Source organism: Mesoplodon bidens, assembly GCF_964165515.1.
Source record: "Mesoplodon bidens genome assembly, chromosome: 7".
Lineage (NCBI taxonomy): Eukaryota > Metazoa > Chordata > Mammalia > Artiodactyla > Ziphiidae > Mesoplodon > Mesoplodon bidens.
Window position 1 is genome coordinate 46331324 of NC_138164.1, and position 18490 is coordinate 46349813.

General features: G+C 38.3%; 1 protein-coding gene across 2 annotated transcripts in view; it reads left to right on the forward strand.

The window, feature by feature from the left end:
- The window catches only part of TSG101 (tumor susceptibility 101), a 50980-nt gene that overhangs the window by 12119 nt on the left and 20371 nt on the right, over window positions 1–18490 (forward strand). For both annotated transcript variants that reach the window (XM_081240850.1, XM_081240851.1), the window contains 3 exons: window positions 250–413; window positions 9715–9841; window positions 13795–13861. In XM_081240850.1, the coding sequence (XP_081096976.1) occupies window positions 250–413; window positions 9715–9841; window positions 13795–13861 (358 nt within the window). The remainder of the gene's footprint in view (window positions 1–249; window positions 414–9714; window positions 9842–13794; window positions 13862–18490) is intronic.

Sequence of the window (18490 nt, forward strand, 5' to 3'; positions counted from 1 at the left end):
TTGTTACGGCAGTAAGTACACTTACTACACTGGCAGAGTAGTGATTAATTAGCTCCTTAATCCTGCTGATGTATTTTACAAACTGAAAATTTGAGAAACTGATGTTAAACAGAACTTTGAAACATAAAATATTTGTTGTGATTTTTTTAAAAAAGTGTTGCTTAGTTGTAGCTCTTTGTTGCTTACCTACTAAGCCATTATTGAAAAATAATAAAAGTAGAGTAACTGAAGTTTCTCTTTCTCTCTCAGGTACTACATATAATATTCCAATATGCCTGTGGCTGCTGGACACATACCCATATAATCCCCCTATCTGTTTTGTTAAGCCTACTAGTTCAATGACTATTAAAACAGGAAAGCATGTGGATGCTAACGGGAAGATATATCTTCCTTATCTACATGAATGGAAACACGTAAGTATTAACAGAGTGTTCTGCGAATTCGTTGTATTTTATATATTTTGTTCACTAGCACTTACTTTCTGTTAACTCTCAAGGAGGATTAAAGGAGAATAAATTCACATAAGATCACTAATCACTGAGCTGGGTAATTCAGAAAGGCTCTTTAAAAGAAATATATCTGGACTTCCCTGGTGGTGCAGTGGTTAAGAATCCTGCCAATGCAGGGGACATGGGTTCAAGCCCTGGTCAGGGAAGATCCCACATGCCGCGGACCAACTAAGCCCACACGCCACAACTACTGAGCCTGCATTCTAGAGCCCGTGAGCCACAATTACTGAGCCCACATGCCACAACTACTGAAGCCTGTGCTTGTAGAGCCCGTGCTCTGCAACGAGAAGCCACTGCAATGAGAAGCCCATGCACCGCAACGAAGAGTAGCCCCTGCTTGCCACAACTAATGAAAGCCCCCGTGCCACAGCGAAGAACCAATGCAGCCATAAATAGATAGATAGATAGATAGATAGATAAATTTATTTATTTATTTGAAAAATATATATATTGGGTTGGCCAAAAGGTTCAGTTGTTTTTTTCCGTAAGATGGCTTTGGTAGCACTTAGTTGTCGTTAACTTCATTCAAAACAGTTTCGTTAGATCGTATGCGATAGCTGTCCTATCAACGTGCATTTAAAAAAAGACATCAAAATTGGTGAATTTTTGTGTAGCCATTCATTTTAATATTGAAGATAGAAGAAAAACAATATTTTTGGCATATTATGCTTTATTATTTCCTGAAAGGTAAAAATGCAACTGAAATGCACAAAAAGATTTGTGCAGTGTATGGAGAAGGTGCTGTGATGATCGGACGTGTCAAAAGTGGTTTGCGAAGTTTCATGCTGTAGATTTCTTGCTGGATGATGCTGCATGTCGGGTAGACCAGTTGAAGTTGATAGCAATCAAATCAAGACGTTAATTGAGAGCAGTCAACATTATACGACGTGGGAGATAGCTAACATACTCAAAATATCCAAATCAAGCATTGAAAATCATTTGCACCAGCTTGGTTATGTGAATCGCTTTGATGTTTGGGTTCCACGTAAGTTAAGCAAAAAAAAACTTCCTGACCATATTTCCGCATGCGATTCTCTACTTAAACGTAATGAAAACGTTCCGTTTTTAAAATAAATTGTGATGGGAGGTGAAAAGCGGATACTGTACAGTAATGTGGAACGGAAGAGATCGTAGGCAAGCGAAATGAACCACCACCAACCACACCAAAGGCAGGTCTTCATCCAAAGAAGGTGATGTTGTGTTTATGGTAGGATTGGAAGGGAATCCTCTATTATGAGTTCCTTCTGGAAAACCAAACGATTCATTCCAACAAGTACTGCTCCTAGTTAGACCAACTGAAAGTAGCACTCAACAAAAAGCGTCCAGAATTAGTCAACAGGAAACGCATAATCTTCCATCAGGATAACGCAAGATGGCGTGTTTTTTGAAGACCGGGCAAAAACTGTTATAGCTTGGCTGGGAAGTTCTGATTCATCTGCCATATTTACCAGACATTGCACCTTCAGGTTTCCATTTATTTTGGTCTTTCCAAAATTCTCTTAATGGAAAAAAAATCCCTGGAAGACTGTAAAAGGCACCGGGAACAGTTCTTTGCTCAAAAAGATAAAAAGTTTTGGGAAAACAGAATAATGAAGTTGCCTGAAAAATGGCAGAAGGTAGTGGAACAAAACGGTGAATACTTTGTTCATCAAAATTCTTGGTGAAAATGAAAAATGTGTCTTTTATTTTTACTTAAAAACAGAAGACACTTTTTGGCCAACCCAATAGTATACTGGTGGCATATATTTGTGAAACTGTTCAAATCTCATTACTCAAAGTGTTCCTATCAAGAAGTAATACTAGTAAGAAACTTCTGTTTCTGCCTCTGATGGTATAGCTCTGGCAGTTTCTATCCAAAAAAATGCTAGAAAAGCCAAAGTACAAACAACATCTGCGGAAGGCTTTGGAGAACTGTTGAGGCAATTAGGACTTGAAGGGCCAAGATCCTTGCTGCAAAGAGATGAGTCAACATTCTGCCAGTTTTCCCTAAGAGTATTTACTGATTCTTGGTACAGAGTGAAAGGCTGAGAATCTGGGCAGAGGGCATTAGCTAGAGGCAAAGAAGACTGCACAGTTTCTAACAGTCTCACAGGGCTGAAAAGACAACAGTTGCTGTTCTGTCTGCCAGGCAGCCAGTATCTTAGGAGCCAAGATTTGGGAGAAAAGGAAGCTACAAAGAAGTGAGCCAGATAATTTGAGTTTCCCCCTCAAGGAATATGCTGAATTCCTAAATTTCAAAGACAAGATGCTAAAAAGCTAGGCAGAAAGCCTCTGAAATTCATAGCCAAGTTCTCAGCAGTCTTAGGTTGAGGAGGCAGTATGAGTTTGGAACCACTCACAAGGAGGAGGGGTATGAGTAAACATCCTAGGCTCTCAGTTGGCACCACTGGAGGAATACACCCCATGAGTGGGAACTCAGGCAGAATGAGCCCTATAAAACTCCACCCTTGAATCAGTTCAGTGCCTGATTATAATTCTCACGGTATCTGCCGGCCATAGGATAGAGTGAACTGTTGCTGGAAGGAGATAATATATAGAGCTAATTTTTCACGAAGTGTCCGGTGTACGATTTAAAATTATCAAATACATCGAGAGATAGGACAAAGGGGGAAAAAGACAGTAGAAACAGGATACCACCCCCCAGGTAACCCAGTTATCAGACACAGACTTGAAAATGATTGTGATTAGTATGTTCAATATGGAGAATTAATTATAATTATATTTAAAATGAACCAAATAGAAATCTTAGAACTGAAAAATAGAATAACAGAAATTAAAAACCCAATAGAGGGACTTCCTTGGTGGCGCAGTGGTTAAGAATCTGCCTGCCAATGCAGGGGACACGGGTTCGAGCCCTGGTCTGGGAAGATCCAACATGCCATGGAGCAGCTAAGCCCGTGTGCCACAACTACTGAGCCTGCGCTCTAGAGCCTGCGATCCATAACTGCTGAGCCCACGTGCTGCAACTACTGAAGCCCATGCACCTAGAACCCGTGCTCTGCAACAAGAGAAGCCACTGCAATGAAAAGCCCGTGCACCGCAACGAAGAGTAGCCCCCACTCTCCGCAGCTAGAGAAAGCCCGTGTGCAGCAACGAAGACCCCAACGCAGCCAAAATAAATAAATAAAATAAATTTAAAAAACAAAAAAACTCAGTAGATAGGTTTAATAGCAGATTAGACTCGGCAGAATAGAGAATTAATGAACTGGTTTATGAATACTTTATATTTTTAATGCTGTTGACGTAGGAATAAACCTTACAAAAGATGTACAAATCCATTATGGAGAAAATTCCAAATTTTATTGAAAGATATTAGAAGAGACTTAAGTCAAAAATAGAGAACCTTGTTCATGGATTGGAAGACTCAGTATTATAAATATGTTGGTTCTCTACAAATTGATCTATTCTTTTTCTTTTTAAAGAAGATGTTGGGGGTAGGAGTTTATTAATTTATTTATTTTTGCTGTGTTGGGTCTTCATTTCTGTGCGAGGGCTTTCTCTAGTTGTGGCAAGCGGGGCCACTCTTCATCGCAGTGCGCGGGCCTCTCACTATCGCGGCCTCTCTTGTTGCGGAGCACAGGCTCCAGACGCGCAGGCTCGGTAGTTGTGGCTCACGGGCCTAGTTGCTCCGCGGCATGTGGGATCCTCCCAGACCAGGGCTCGAATCCGTGTCCCCTGTATTAGCAGGCAGATTCTCAACCACTGCGCCACCAGGGAAGCCCTGATCTATTTCTTAACAGAAGTGTTTGTTTCTTTGCATATTTGTTAATTTTGTGAACTTGGTAAGCTAAATCCAAAGTTTATATGGAAATGCAAATAGCCAAGAAGAATAAGGTGGAATAAGGTGGAAGGGACTTGCCCTAGAGGTATCAAAATGCATTTTAGAAAACTAGTAATTAAGATGGTATGGAATTGTCAGAGAAATATTCAAATGGATAGATGGAACATAATAAATAACCCAGAAAAAAGATACACTATACAGACATACCTTGGAGATATCGTGGACTCAATTCCAGACTACTGCAGTAAAGCAAAATGTTGCAATAAAATGAGTCACACAAATTGCATGGTTTCCCAATGCATGTAAAAGTTATGTTTACACTATACTGTAGTCTGTTAAATGTGCAATAGTGTTATGTCTAAAAAAGTATTCATACCTTAGTTAAAAATACTTTATTGTATCCTATAATAAAGCATAATAGAATATGAAAAAGAATATATATATGTATAACTGAATCACTTTGCTGTACAGCAGAAATTAACATTGTAAATCAACTATACTTCAAGAAAATAAATTTTAAAAAAATACTTTATTGTTAAAAAATGTTAACCATCATGTGACAACACAGGGTTGCCACAAACCTTCAATTTGTAAAAACTGCAGTATCTGCAAAGGACAATAAAGCTAAGCACAGTAAGAAAAGGTATGCCTATACATAAACACTTGATGTATAACAGTGGTGTTATAGTAGGTAAGTGGGGATAAGATTAACTTCAGTAATGGAGTTGGGACAGTGAGATTCCTATTTGTATAATATACAAAAATCCATTTCAGGTAGATTGTGAAAGGCAAAAAAGTAAGACTTTTAAAACATAATATAGGAGACTGCCTTTCATGATCTTGTAATAGGTTAGGTTTTTTTTTAAACAAGATGGAAAACTTTTACTATAAAGGAAAAGACAACTAAATTTTACCTTGAGCTTATGCAGATTAAGAACTTCTGTTCATGAAAGACACATTAAAAACTGAAAAGACTAACCACAAACTGAAAGAATATACTTGTAGTACTTAACACCCACAGGGTAATGTCCAGAACATAAAAATAACTTCTGGGAATCATTAAAAGAAAGAAGCCCAATAGAAAAATAGATGAAACTCTTGAACAAGTACTTCACAAAAGAGAAATCCTAATGGCCAGTAAACATATGGAAAGATGTTTAATCCTGCTTGTAGTGAGGGAAATATAAATTAAGACCATAATGAGATACCATTACATGCACATTAAATTTGCACTACCAGTTGACAATGCTAAGGTTTAGAGAGGATGTGGAGCAAAGGGAACTCTTAGACACTGCTGATGCGAGCAAAATTGACACAACTACTCTGGAAATTAGTTTGGCATTACCTAGTAAAGTTGTAAGGGCCCATGCCCTATGTCCTAGCAATTCCACTCCTTGGTATGTACACTAGAGCAGGGTTTCTCAACCTCAGTGCTACTGGCATTGTGCGTCGGATAATTCTTTATTGTGGGAGAGCTGTTCTGTTCATTATAGGATGTAGGATCCCTGGCCTTTATCCACAAGATGCCAGTAGCATGACAGTTGTGACAACTGAAAATGTCTCTAGACATTTCTCAATATCCATTGGGAGACAAAAATAGCACCCCCAGTTGATAACTACTGCACAAGAGTAACCCTTGTGGGCTTCCCTGGTGGTGCAGTGGTTGGGAATCCACCTGCCAATGCAGGGGACACGGGTTTGAGCCCTGGTCCAGGAAGATCCCACATGCCATGGAGCAACTAAGCCCATGTGCCACAGCTGCTGAGCCTGTGTTCGAGAGCCCGTGAGCCACAACTACTGAAGCCCGCACGCCTAGAGCCTGTGCACTGCAACAAGAGAAGCCACCGCAATAAGAAGCCTGTGCACTGCAACGAAGAGTAGCCCCCTCTTGCTGCAACTAGAGAAAGGCCGCGCGCAGCAGTGAAGACCCAGTGCAGCCAAAAAAAAAAGAGTAACCCTTGCACATACATACTAGGAAACAGAGCAAGAATGTTCATGGCAGCATAAATAACCAAAGGCTGGATACAACCCATATGACTGTTAACAACAGGAGAGTGAATAAAGAAGTTGTGTATTCATTCACTGGAACACCATACAGCAATTAAAATGAATTTGTAACTATACTCTTTAACAGGAATGTATCTTACAAACATTGTTGAAATAAGTCTCAATAGAATCCACAGTTTGATTTAATTCATGTGAAGTTCAGAAACAGAAAAAATTAAACATACTGTTTAGAAAATTGTTTATAAGGTAGTAGTTTAAAGAAAAGAATGATAATCTGCTAAGTCAGAGAAGTGGGTAACTCTATAGAATAGATAGAGGGGGATGCAGTCAGGAACTTGTAAGTTGCTGGCAATCTTCTACTTCTTAACTTGGATGATAGCTACACAAATATTTTCTTTATTGTTACTCTTTAAAGTTACATACGTTTTATACATTTCTGTGTGTATGATATATTCCACAAATCTAACAAAAAAGACATAATGGTAGCTAACTTTGGTATGGTATTCAAGGTTATATCATGGAAGATCCTGATTTTTAGCTAAGGACTTCATCCTTTAATAGGCAGTTGGGAGTCATTTTAGATTTCTGAACAAAAGTAAGGCATTAAATGCAATGATTATTAGGTATAATGTCTGAAGTGTACTAGATAAATACATTAATTAGCTTTCTGACTGAAAATCACTAGTTGCTTTAAAACATAAAACCCCAAATACTAGAGACGTAACACTGGAAATTTCTTGCGCACATGATAGTCCACTGGGAGTCTTCCTCACTGGCAGGCAGCTTTCCCTCACTTGAGCTTCAGGGACCAGGCGCTTTCCAGTTTGTTGTGCCACCATCTCCCGGGGCTTCAGAGTCCTCCGCATCAAGGAAGACAAGCAAAGAGATTGGTGGCCCTCCTTCTTGTGCACCTTGGCTTAAAAGTTAAATCTCTTCTGCTTATGGTCCATTGGTAAAAACGAGTTGCAAGAAGGACTGGAAAATGTTTCCGCCTAAGCAACTGATTCTCAGCAACAACTCTGTATAATGGGAGGGGAGCATGAACTTTTATAGAAAATTCTCTCAATCATAATCAGTAAGTAAAACTAGAAGCTGCACAGAAGGCTATTGCAGTAATCTAGCATGGCACAGAATGTGAACTAGGGCTGCTCTCATTTATCTTGAGCTTTTACTAATTCAATTGCTTATTAATCCTAATCCTGAACATGTGTCATATATGCTTAGAATGAAAATCTGACCTTTTTATTGCTTGCTGGAAAAGCAAACAAAAAGGGATAGAGAAGAAAGCAATTTTGCTCTTCAAGTTTTCAGGGTTTTCAATAGGAAAACAGTTTTATAAAGATATGTTTCAGTTGACCCTTAGGTGTTTGAGCTAAAATAAACTAATATTCTTGCTATGTTTTTTGTATCCTGTATCATTCTGAATTAGTCATTTGTCATTCTGAAATATTCATGACCTGTTGCTTTATAATAGGCCTGGAAGTAGGTATTAACGATTAATTTTCCTTTCTTCAAAGACTTCAATGTGAAAGGAATGGTATGGTAAAGAATTAAAATAAAATTTGTCTTGACAAAACTATGGTTATAAGACTGTATAAATGGAGTACTGATTCATACTACAAACATGGGTTAACCTTTGAAAATATTATGCTAGGTGAAAAAAGCCAGGCACGAATTGTATGATTCCATTTACATGAAATGTCCAGAATAGGCAGATCCAATGACAAAATAGATTTGTGGTTGCCAGGAGCTGAGGGGAGGGGGAAATTGGAAGTGATCACTAACAGGGATAGGTTTCTTTTGAGGATGATAACAATATTCTGGAATTAGACAGTGGTGATGGAGAAAAACCACTGAACTATACACTTTTTAAAATTTATTTATTCTTGGCTGCATTGGGTCTTTGTTGCTGCACGCGGGCTTTCTCTAGCTGTGGCGAGTGGGGGCTACTCTTAGTGGTGCACGGGCTTCTCATCGTGGTGGCTTCTCTTGTTGCAGCACATGGGCTCTAGGGTACGTGGGCTTCCACAGTTGTGGTGCATGGGCTCAGCAGTTGTGCATGGGCTCAGCAGTTGTGGCTCTCAGGCTCTAGAGCGCAGGCTCAGTAGTTGTGGCGCACGGACTTAGTTGCTCCGTCGCATGTGGGATCTTCCCGGACCAGGGATGGAACCCATGTCCCCTACATTGGCAGGCGGATTCTTAACCACTGCACCACCAGGGAAGTCCTGAACTATACACCTTTAGACGGTAAATTTTATGGTATGTGAATTATCTCAATTTTTAAAGTGCATGATTTTAAAATCATTTTATGATTTAGTTAGGGAGTTTTGTTGGACTAAATAATTAACAAGAGATTAAGTTGTGTGATTCTCAATAGCACCCCCCCTCACACACCAGCCATAATCTCCAGCCAACACTCCTTGGTGCTACACAGATACTGTACATGTTTACTCCCTGTCTCAGCGTGTTACAGACAGACATAAGAAGGGTATTGGAATGGTGCAAATTAGCAAGTTTTTGTAAGAAGCTTTCTGAAATGTTATCTATTGTCACTGTCCATACGTTGGGACAGAATGGAACAAAATTGGTGCTTTGGAAAGTTGAAAGCTGCTAGTAAACTCTTCTGTCAGGAGAAGGGAAGTTATGAAGATGATTAGCTGGTCAATATAATTGAGTAATCCTTCAGAACCTGATGAACTAATGAATGAAGTATGTGAGGTGAGATATACACAAAGTATAATGGGTGAAAACAGAACCATCAGATAAGTCAGTTTGAACAACTTTGCCTAGCATAGATTGTCTTAAATTAGTGATCAATAGATACTTGAGAAAAAAGTTTAGCAGCCTTTATGGGATACAGGCACTCTCTTTGTAACTATGGTAATGGAAGGAAAGATCCTTTAATAATTTATATCTTTTGTACAGCAATCTAGTGATTTCTAAAGTGGAGTCTACCTGTAATTTCAGAGTTCATAATACTATCTTTAATAAAAATTAATCTAGGAACATGTGTTTCCAAGGTAACAATGTTATCTTTTAAAGGCCTTAAATAATATTTGTGACTACTGCTTACATCCATCCCTGAGTTCGTACCAGCATCCTTAATTTGTCCACTGGAAATATAATAAATTTTGGTTAGCTGTATGGAGTCAAATGAAGAACAATACCATCTGAATTTTGCAGTATACTGCTTTGGCTAGTGCTGTTTTTATATACATGAAGTAGCAGCCTTGCTACACATAAATAGTAAATAGAAATCACCTAGCTGTATTAAATTAATTAAATGGAATTTTCACGTTTGGGGTCCTACAAAGGAAATTGTCGAGCTAAGTTGAAAACAGATAAGAAATGGCCAGACTTTTCCTTATTGCCAAAAAGTAAATCTGTAAATGACTTAAATTTGTTTTCCGTTTTTAGCCACAGTCAGACTTGTTGGGGCTTATTCAAGTTATGATTGTGGTGTTTGGAGAAGAACCTCCAGTCTTTTCTCGTGCTACTATTTCAGCATCCTATCCACCATACCAGGCAACAGGGCCACCAAACAGTAAGTAGAACTGAGATTTGATTTTTAAACTCATATAAACAAAAGAAAACAAAATCTTGTAAAAAAATTTTTTTTGATGACTTCACTTTGCTTTTTAGCTTATCAAGTTAGTGGATTTTTTGGAGGTATTCTGAGGCCCCACATCTGCATGTACAGATTCCCAACAAAGACTGGCATTTGGGCTTTCGTTTGTGGGTAGAAATCTAACTATGGGTGTGCTGGATTCCAAAATGGAGGAGAAAGAATGCTGGAATAGAGCTGGAATTTTTTTTAAAATTATGCATGCCATGGAATAGCTTTATTTGATCCGTTTGGAAGCAGATACAACTTGAAAGGCAATCTGACCTTTTGTTTGCAACTCCAGGATCAGTGCTGTAGATAAGAATCAATTATAAAGTAAACTATATCATTCACATTCAGCTATTCTGGGTGTACACAATGGACATCTAGCTCTCAGCTTTCTTCTCTTGAGTACAACCAATTCATGATTTTACTTCGAGTGGAGAGGGTGGGGGCATGGAGTCAATATCAGTTCTCCCCTAACTGGTGTACGTTATCTATTATTTCTGGGTTTTTCAAAAATAATTCTTACTGATACTTTAAAATCACTCTGGATAATTGAGAGTTGGTTGTACTTACTTGTTTTGACTTTACTAAACCTGTTCATTGTGTTTTGCGCTGTGATTTTTTTAAACAAATTTTTGTTTAAGATAATTAACCAGACTTAATTTATCTTATAAGTTAGATTATGTGAGCTTTCATTTTCCTCCCGCTGAAAATTATCCTCCTCCTTTTTAATCCATTCTGCCTTGAGGAGCATCTTGACTAACAAGCTGAATGGGAATCTAACAGAACTTTCTGAATCCATTTCCTTTTCCTTCTCTGCTTTCCCAGAATAAGTTTGGTTGTAGCATTTTGTTGCTCTTTTAATAAGGATTCTAGGGATTCTTTTGGATCATAAATTTGTTTTCATCTGAATAAATTCTGTTGACTTTAATATCCAAGGTTAGATTATCTTGCCCATCTAATGTTGAAATGCAAAATATTTCCTAGATCATCGTTCACATTTATTTGCTCAAATAACATAACCAGTGACCACTTAAGGTAAAGGTAACCTTTTCAGAACGTTAGTCCCCTAAGCAACATATTTTTCCTAAATTTCTTCTAGTTTTATGTTAACATTGGAAGTACAGCATTCAAGAAAGAGACCTCACTAAAGAGGTCACTATTACACTTCCATTTTGCACTCACTCACTATAAATCACATCAAACAATATAGAGCTAATAGAAGTAAATTACTAAAAGAGACCAACTTATTGTCTGTCCATTACAGTTTTAATACTTTTTATACATTTAAATGATATTCATTATTGTTATGTATGACTGCAAAGAAATGAAAGTCTGAATTCCGTCCTACACCCACACATCAAGGAACAGCCCAGAAATTTGGATCCATACTTAAACAAATACGATCTTCTAGTTAAGAAATTATATACTTCTATTATTATTATTATTATTATTATTATCATCATCATCATCATTACTGTAAACATTTTTTTAAAGAAGATGTTGGGGGTAGGAGTTTATTAATTTATTAATTTATTTTGCTGTGTTGGATCTTCATTTCTTTGCGAGGGCTTTCTCTAGTTGTGGCAAGTGGGGGCCACTCTTCATCGCAGTGCATGGGCCTGTCACTATCGCGGCGTCTCTTGTTGCGGAACACAGGCTCCAGATGCGCAGGCTCAGTAGTTGTGGCTCACGGGCCTAGTTGCTCCGCGGCATGTAGGATCCTCCCAGACCAGGGCTCGAACCTGTGTCCCCTGCATTAGCAGGCAGATTCTCAACCACTGCGCTACCAGGGAAGCCCTACTGTAAACTTTTTTTTTTTTTTTTTTTTTTTGTTACGCGGGCCTCTCACTGCTCTGGCCTCTCCCCTTGCGGAGCACAGGCTCCGGACGCACAGGCTCAGCGGCCATGGCTCACGGGCCCAGCCGCTCCGCGGCATGTGGGATCCTCCCGGACTGGGGCACGAACTCGTGTCCCCTGCATCGGCAGGCGGACTCTCAACCACTGCGCCACCAGGGAAGCCCCTGTAAACATTTTTGATCTCTGGTTTTAGGAAAACTTTTGAGCTATCTGTAAGTCACACTAAAAAATTGTTGTGCCCAAACCTCATTTTTTGACAACTAACAGTAATAGTCAACGTTTATTCAGTGGTAACCATGAGACACAGCTAAGCACTTCATATTAGTTCTTATTTAATCCTTATAATAACCCCATATATTATGCTTATTTGTATTCCATTTTATTCTGGCTCTGAAATTACTTCACCTCATTATCTGCTTCCTTACCAGTCTTGGACTCAACTTTTGTTGTTTCCCAAAATCAAAATTTGAAGATTTTGGTCAAATTACTAGCTTTTCAGAACCTTAGAAAGGAAAATTGCCTATAATTATGAGGAAATTGCTTATAACTGTGAAGTGGTAGTTTATATGTGTTTAAGAGAAACTAGAATGGGGAGAGAAACTAGTAATTGACTGTATATGTTGCTGACACCTAATAGTGGCCTCATCTTTTGATGTTCATAAAGATCAACTGTGTTTTGGCCCAGGAAGAAGAAATGTTTTATGAGATCTAGCAATTATGATATTTTGGGAGGTTTTTTTTCCCGCTATGAAATAGCATTGAACATCATCCTTAGCTTCATTATACTTAAGAAAAAATTTACTTATGACATCTATAGATTCATCCTAACAAGAAGACTATGAACACTGATATTTGGGGATGTAAGCTCAGCAACTCTGATAAAGACATTTAAGGCCCTTAGTCAGAGCCCAGCATACTTCTCCCATCCACTTGCATTATGTGCTCTAAAAGTTTATTTCTTGAGTGTTCCACTTTTCTCTTCAAGCCTTTGTATACCATTCATCTACTAGATCACTCTTGTTTACCCCCACCTCCTACATTTAATTAGCTACCTCCTGTATGATCCCATATATATCACTCTGTACTTCTCCTGTCATGACACTTATCACTCTGTATTTTTATTCTTTTCTTGTTTATCTCCTTCACTAGACTGTAAGCAACTTGAGCCCAGGAATTCTTTCTTTCTTTTTTTTTTTTTAATCCAGTGCCTTTCACAGAAAGGCACTAAAATATTTATTGATTGGATTAAGGGCTAATTCATCATTATATTCAGTGAGAAAAATTTCACTGAGGTTAATTTGATTCTCAGACAAGTTGTTTCCAGTTAAGGCCAAAATTAACTTCTTCTCTTTTTCTTCCTCGATGTTGGTTAGCCTCTTGGCATCACTGACTAGTTCTTTGTCATTAGTGTTCTCTTTAAAATATATATATAAAGCATTCTTTATGCTTGCTAGATCTGAACCTTTTTCCACCTAGTATTTCCAAGCTTTTGTTTGTTTTAACCAGTCTGGCTGAATATAAGTTTTGTTTAGGACTTCTTGTAGTAATTTGAAGTCATTTAAAGTCCTCAGTCAAGCCAACAAAACCAGCTGTGCTAATCGGTCAACATGATCTTGCAAGAAATATCAAAAGATATCTTAGATATAATAAAGAGGTCACTTTCTAAGAAGCTGACCTTGGACCAGAGGAGGGCACAATTACCTTCCTCTAAATTCCAAACTGAATTGGCCCCTGTCTCAGGTTATAGACTCATTGAGAGCTTGAAGAGCTGACCAGGTTGACCTGTTCGCCAGTTAATCCTTGTTGGAATTGTCACGTTTAATGCTTTTAGAGTTGTGTGATTTGAAGATATTTATTAGTTGCAGTGAAGAACTAATATGGCTGGAGTGTTTTGTTTTGGTGCTGAGATTTGAATTCTTCAACTGTATGAAGTTTTGCTGTGGTTTGATGGTGATGTGTGTCTTATTTGATACCCTATATATCCAGAACTATGCATACTATTTTAAAATATTAAAAATTATTTTTAGCTTCCTACATGCCAGGCATGCCAAGTGGAATTTCTGCATACCCATCCGGATACCCTCCCAATCCCAGGTAATGAAAAATTATCTTTTGAATAATTGTATTAGAAATTCTATTAGATCTAGAATAAAAATAATGGGTGCTAACTAGGGCATTCAAGTGAAATTAGTTGCAATTTATTGGAAGGTAAAACTCAGTTTATTGCTGAAATTTTATGGTATATACATAGTTCAAGAGGAGTTTTTTCCATTTAGAGAAATGCAGCTCCTTTCTATTTAGAGAGAGGAAAGGGGTGGGGAAATGACAATAATCTTGATTAGTTTTGTACCTTGAAATCCTTCTTTCTTTCAACAACTCTGTATATCCAGTGTAAATGGCTGAAAGATTAATGGAATACTAATTATGATGACTTCAGCCACGGAGAAAAATATTTTAATATCCTTTTTAAAAAACTGACCTTTTCTGTAAACTACAGGGAATGAATTAATGGTGCATATGGTGGGGTCAGTCTTGTCCCCATATTTGTTTATTCAGTTCATAGACTACACGTACTACCAACCTTTATTATCCATATGTTAATCACATAAAAGGTAAATTAAATTAATAGTGAAATCAGTCTATGAATAATATATACTAGAAAAATCAATAAGAAATCATTATTAATCCATGTTTTAAATGTGCACCTGTTCCAGGGGTAATCTAGGAGTACTTTCCAAAGGTGGTCTTGGGGCTAACTTAGAATGCAAGACTGGCATATACTTGGTGCCTAGATGAAAATTTTCCAGCTACTCAAAATTAACAAGAATTAACAAAAAAATTTTAGCCCTGCTAACTCTTCTTAGCTCCATAGAACCTCACAGATAAATGCAGCTAGAATTCCGGAACACCTGCCATAAATAAATATATGTATATACATATATAATATGCAGGATCTTATAATTTAAATTTAGCAAACATTTATTTGGGGGCCTTTCTTAATTTCAAGAACTAGCTTTATAAGGTAGTAAGTATTCTGTCACATTTATCTGGGTAAGCAGACTAGATGAATATCTGTCAGAGACAAGAGAGAAAGATTCCTATGATTGTTATATATAAACAAGTTGTAAGTTTTAGATTTCTTGAGGCCTTTAATTTTCTGATTAAGTTCTAGAAATGGATTTTTGTCTGAAGCCTTGAAATTACAAGCCTTTATAATGAACAGTTGCTAGTAAGAGGGAACTTTGGGCATGTAGGGAATGGTTATTAGAAGCACAATAAGGAAATGGACTCCTGGACAATGAAGCCACTTCAGAGAAACTTGTAGATAAAAATGAAGGCTGAAAATATTGACAGAAATGTAAATCTTACTCATCTTACATAACCTCAAAAGTGTCTTTTGTGGGCTTCCCTGGTGGCGCAGTGGTTGAGTCTGCCTGCCGATGCAGGGGGCACGGGTTCGTGCCCCAGTCCGGGAAGATCCCAGATGCCACGGAGCAGCTGGGCCCGTGAGCCATGGCCGCTGAGGCTTCGCGTCCGGAGCCTGTGCTCCGCGACGGGAGAGGCCACAACAGTGAGAGGCCCGCGTACCACCAAAAAAAAAAAAAAAAAAAAAAGTGTCTTTTGTGAGCTTATTTGTAAGAAGTACCTTTTTAAAAAAAATTTTATTTTATTGTTTTTTTTTTTTTTTTGGCTGCGTTGGGTCTTTGTTGCTGCGTGTGGGCTTTCTCCAGTTGAGGCGAGCAGGAGCTACTCTTCATTGTGGTGCGCTGGCTTCTCACTGCGGTGGCTTCTCTTGTTGCAGAGCTCGGGCTCTAGGCGCGTGGGCTTCAGTAGTTGTGGCACGCAGGCTGTAGAGCACAGGCTCAGTAGTTGTGGCGCACGGGCTTAGTTGCTCCGCGGCATGTGGGATCTTCCCAGACCAGGGCTTGAACCCATGTCCCCTGCATTGGTAGGCGGATTCTTAACCACTGTGCCACCAGGGAAGCCCAGAAGTTCCTTTTTGAGGTAGCTACTTTTCAAAGATTTGATGTGTTTTGTTTTTTTGGGGTTTTTTTGAAATGTAACGTTTAATCTCATGACAGGCTAATGAGTTGTTAAGGGTAACTGTACTCACATTACTGTCTGTATCCTTCTGCATATGCAAGGTCTTGGCAGAAGAGCCTCAGAACCTCTTTCTCGCTTTATCCTAAAGGAGAATTAGTAAATCAGTGATTCAAGAATCTTTATTTTACAACAGTGAATATGAGAATATTTATTCTTGCTGTGGAAAGTTGGACTAGATGATCTCTAAGGTCTCTTTAAAATTTTAAGGTCTTTTGAAAGTTTTATTTAGCACCTTGCAGCATGTATACAAGGAAACTAAAAAGTATGTCAGGGATAGTTGTTCCGGTTTTGGTATATGTACTAGCAAGCATGTATTATTAGAAAACAGTTTCTGATATCAGAAAAGACAGAAAATGTTAAGTGCTGTGATAAACAGCTTTAAAGGAGAGGTCACATCTGATTTGGAGGTGGGAGCTTAGAGATAGCTTCATAAATGTAGGAACTGGTTTAAAAGAAAAGTAAGCATTTAGAGGTGGAGGGAGCAGCAAACAGTAATAACATTTTATATCAGAGGAAACTTACTGGTTATTAAGTTCAGCCCACTCAATTTTATGTAATCAAAGGTGTGAAAGCCAAAAAAAATCCCAGGAAAGAATAAGGAAACACTCTAATATGGCTGGAGAATATAGGGTTATGAGTAGGAGGACTGAAGAGTTTTGTTTTTTTTGTTTTTTTGTTTTTTTTTTTGGCTGTGTTGGGTCTTCGTTGCTGTGCGTGGGCTTTCTCTAGTTGCGGAAAGCGGGGTCTCCTCTTTGCGGTGCGCAGGCTTCTCATTGCAGCGGCCTCTCTTGTTGCGGAGCGCGGGCTCTAGGCGCGTGGGCTTCAGTGGCTGTGGCTTACGGGCTCCAGAGCGCAGGCCCAGCAGCTGTGGCACAAGGGCTTAGCTGTTCCGCGGCATGTGGGATCCTCCCGGAGCAGGGCTCAAACCCGTGTCCCTTGCATTGGCAGGTGGATTCCTAACCACTGCACCACCAGGGAAGCCCCTGAAGAGTTTTAATAAAGGTGCAACTTTCATAGGTATTACAGATCTCCCCAAACCTTCTCTGATCTCCTCTAGCTGGTATTGATTTTCCACTACAGTTGACTCTTGAACATCAGGGGGAGGTCGGGGGGCTATAGGGGTGTCAACCCTCCTTGCAATTGAAAATCCAAGTATAACTTTATAGTCGGGCCTCTCTGTCATATCTGAGGTTTCGCATCCTCGGATTCAACCCACTGTGGCTTGTATAGTAGTCTAGTATGTATTTAGTGAAAAAAATCTGCATATAAGTGAACCAGCACAGTTCAAACCCATATTGTTCAAGGATCAACTGTATACATTTCCTGAACTTTTATTTAGCATTTATTGTTTTCTTTATCCTATCAGGATTGTTTACAGGGATCTTGCCCTATTTTGATTATTAGTATCTTGAGGAAGAGATGGATTCATACTTTACCTCCTGCCTCAAGCACTTGAAAACAGTGCTTTAAATAGAATAAATAGTAAATTTTGAAGGGGCATATAAAGAAAAAGGAACATAAGAGTGTTGGAAAATTCTTTTTAAATACACTTAGTCCAAAAGTGCTCTTAAAAATCTGAAAAAGGTTTCCTACATAGGGCAAATTGTTTAATAATGTACAAAGATAGAAAATAGTACTACTAAATTATTTTTTTACTCAAGAAAAGTTGTTAACCGTGAACATAGAGAATAACTACGAAGGAGAAATTAAGCAAACTAAATAAAGAGACAGGGAGTTCTCTGAAGTTAATATCTGTAGGCCTAGAAGAGTTTTATACCACTTACTGAAAAATTCAGCAATAAAATCACAGATTGTCCTTGAAAAAGTATGCAAAATGGGAGGAACTCCAGAAAAAGCAAATTTATTCCAGTGTTCAAAAAGGTAGATTCAGAAATTTGAATAAGATTGACATTGTTTCCTTGCAGCATGGATTACTAGAGAGACTAGAACAAAAGTACTGTGCAATAGCATTCAGCATGTGTCCACTGGGAACAGAAATGCTTAACCTTTTTCTTTTTTGATTTTACTTTTATACTAATTGATAAGAGAGTATCATGATTACGTTGAATCCTCAACAAGTTATACACAAAATTTTTTTGTTGGTGACAGGTTATAAAGTGTGAACTAGTAGTACACATAGGAGAGAATCTTTGAGCCACTGCCCTATAAAAGGATTACTGATTATGAACTCAGAGCTCTTGCTCGGGGACTCTGGGCTGGGTCTTTTTAGTCAGTAATTTTAATGGACTCATAGAAGGCATGTTAATCAGAATTGCAAATGTCATAGATCTGACAATTGTAGATAAAATAGGATTCATCAAAATTGATTGTTCAACTAACAGGTAGCTATAGTAATCATCCTGTTCCTTTTCTTCTCCATTATAAGGGAAACACTGCCAAATTAGTGATCATTCAGAGGAAAGTGATTAGATCTGAAAATCAGAGCTGTGAAGAATGGTTGAAGGAATTAAAAATATTTCACCTGAAGAAGAGAAGACTGAGGGGAAAATGTTAGAAGTTTTCAAATATGCAAGTGATCTTACAGAGTGCAAATTCAGGACCATTAATTAGAGGTTACTGTGTCAAAATGCAGTTAGTGTTCAGTAGAGAAAGATGACC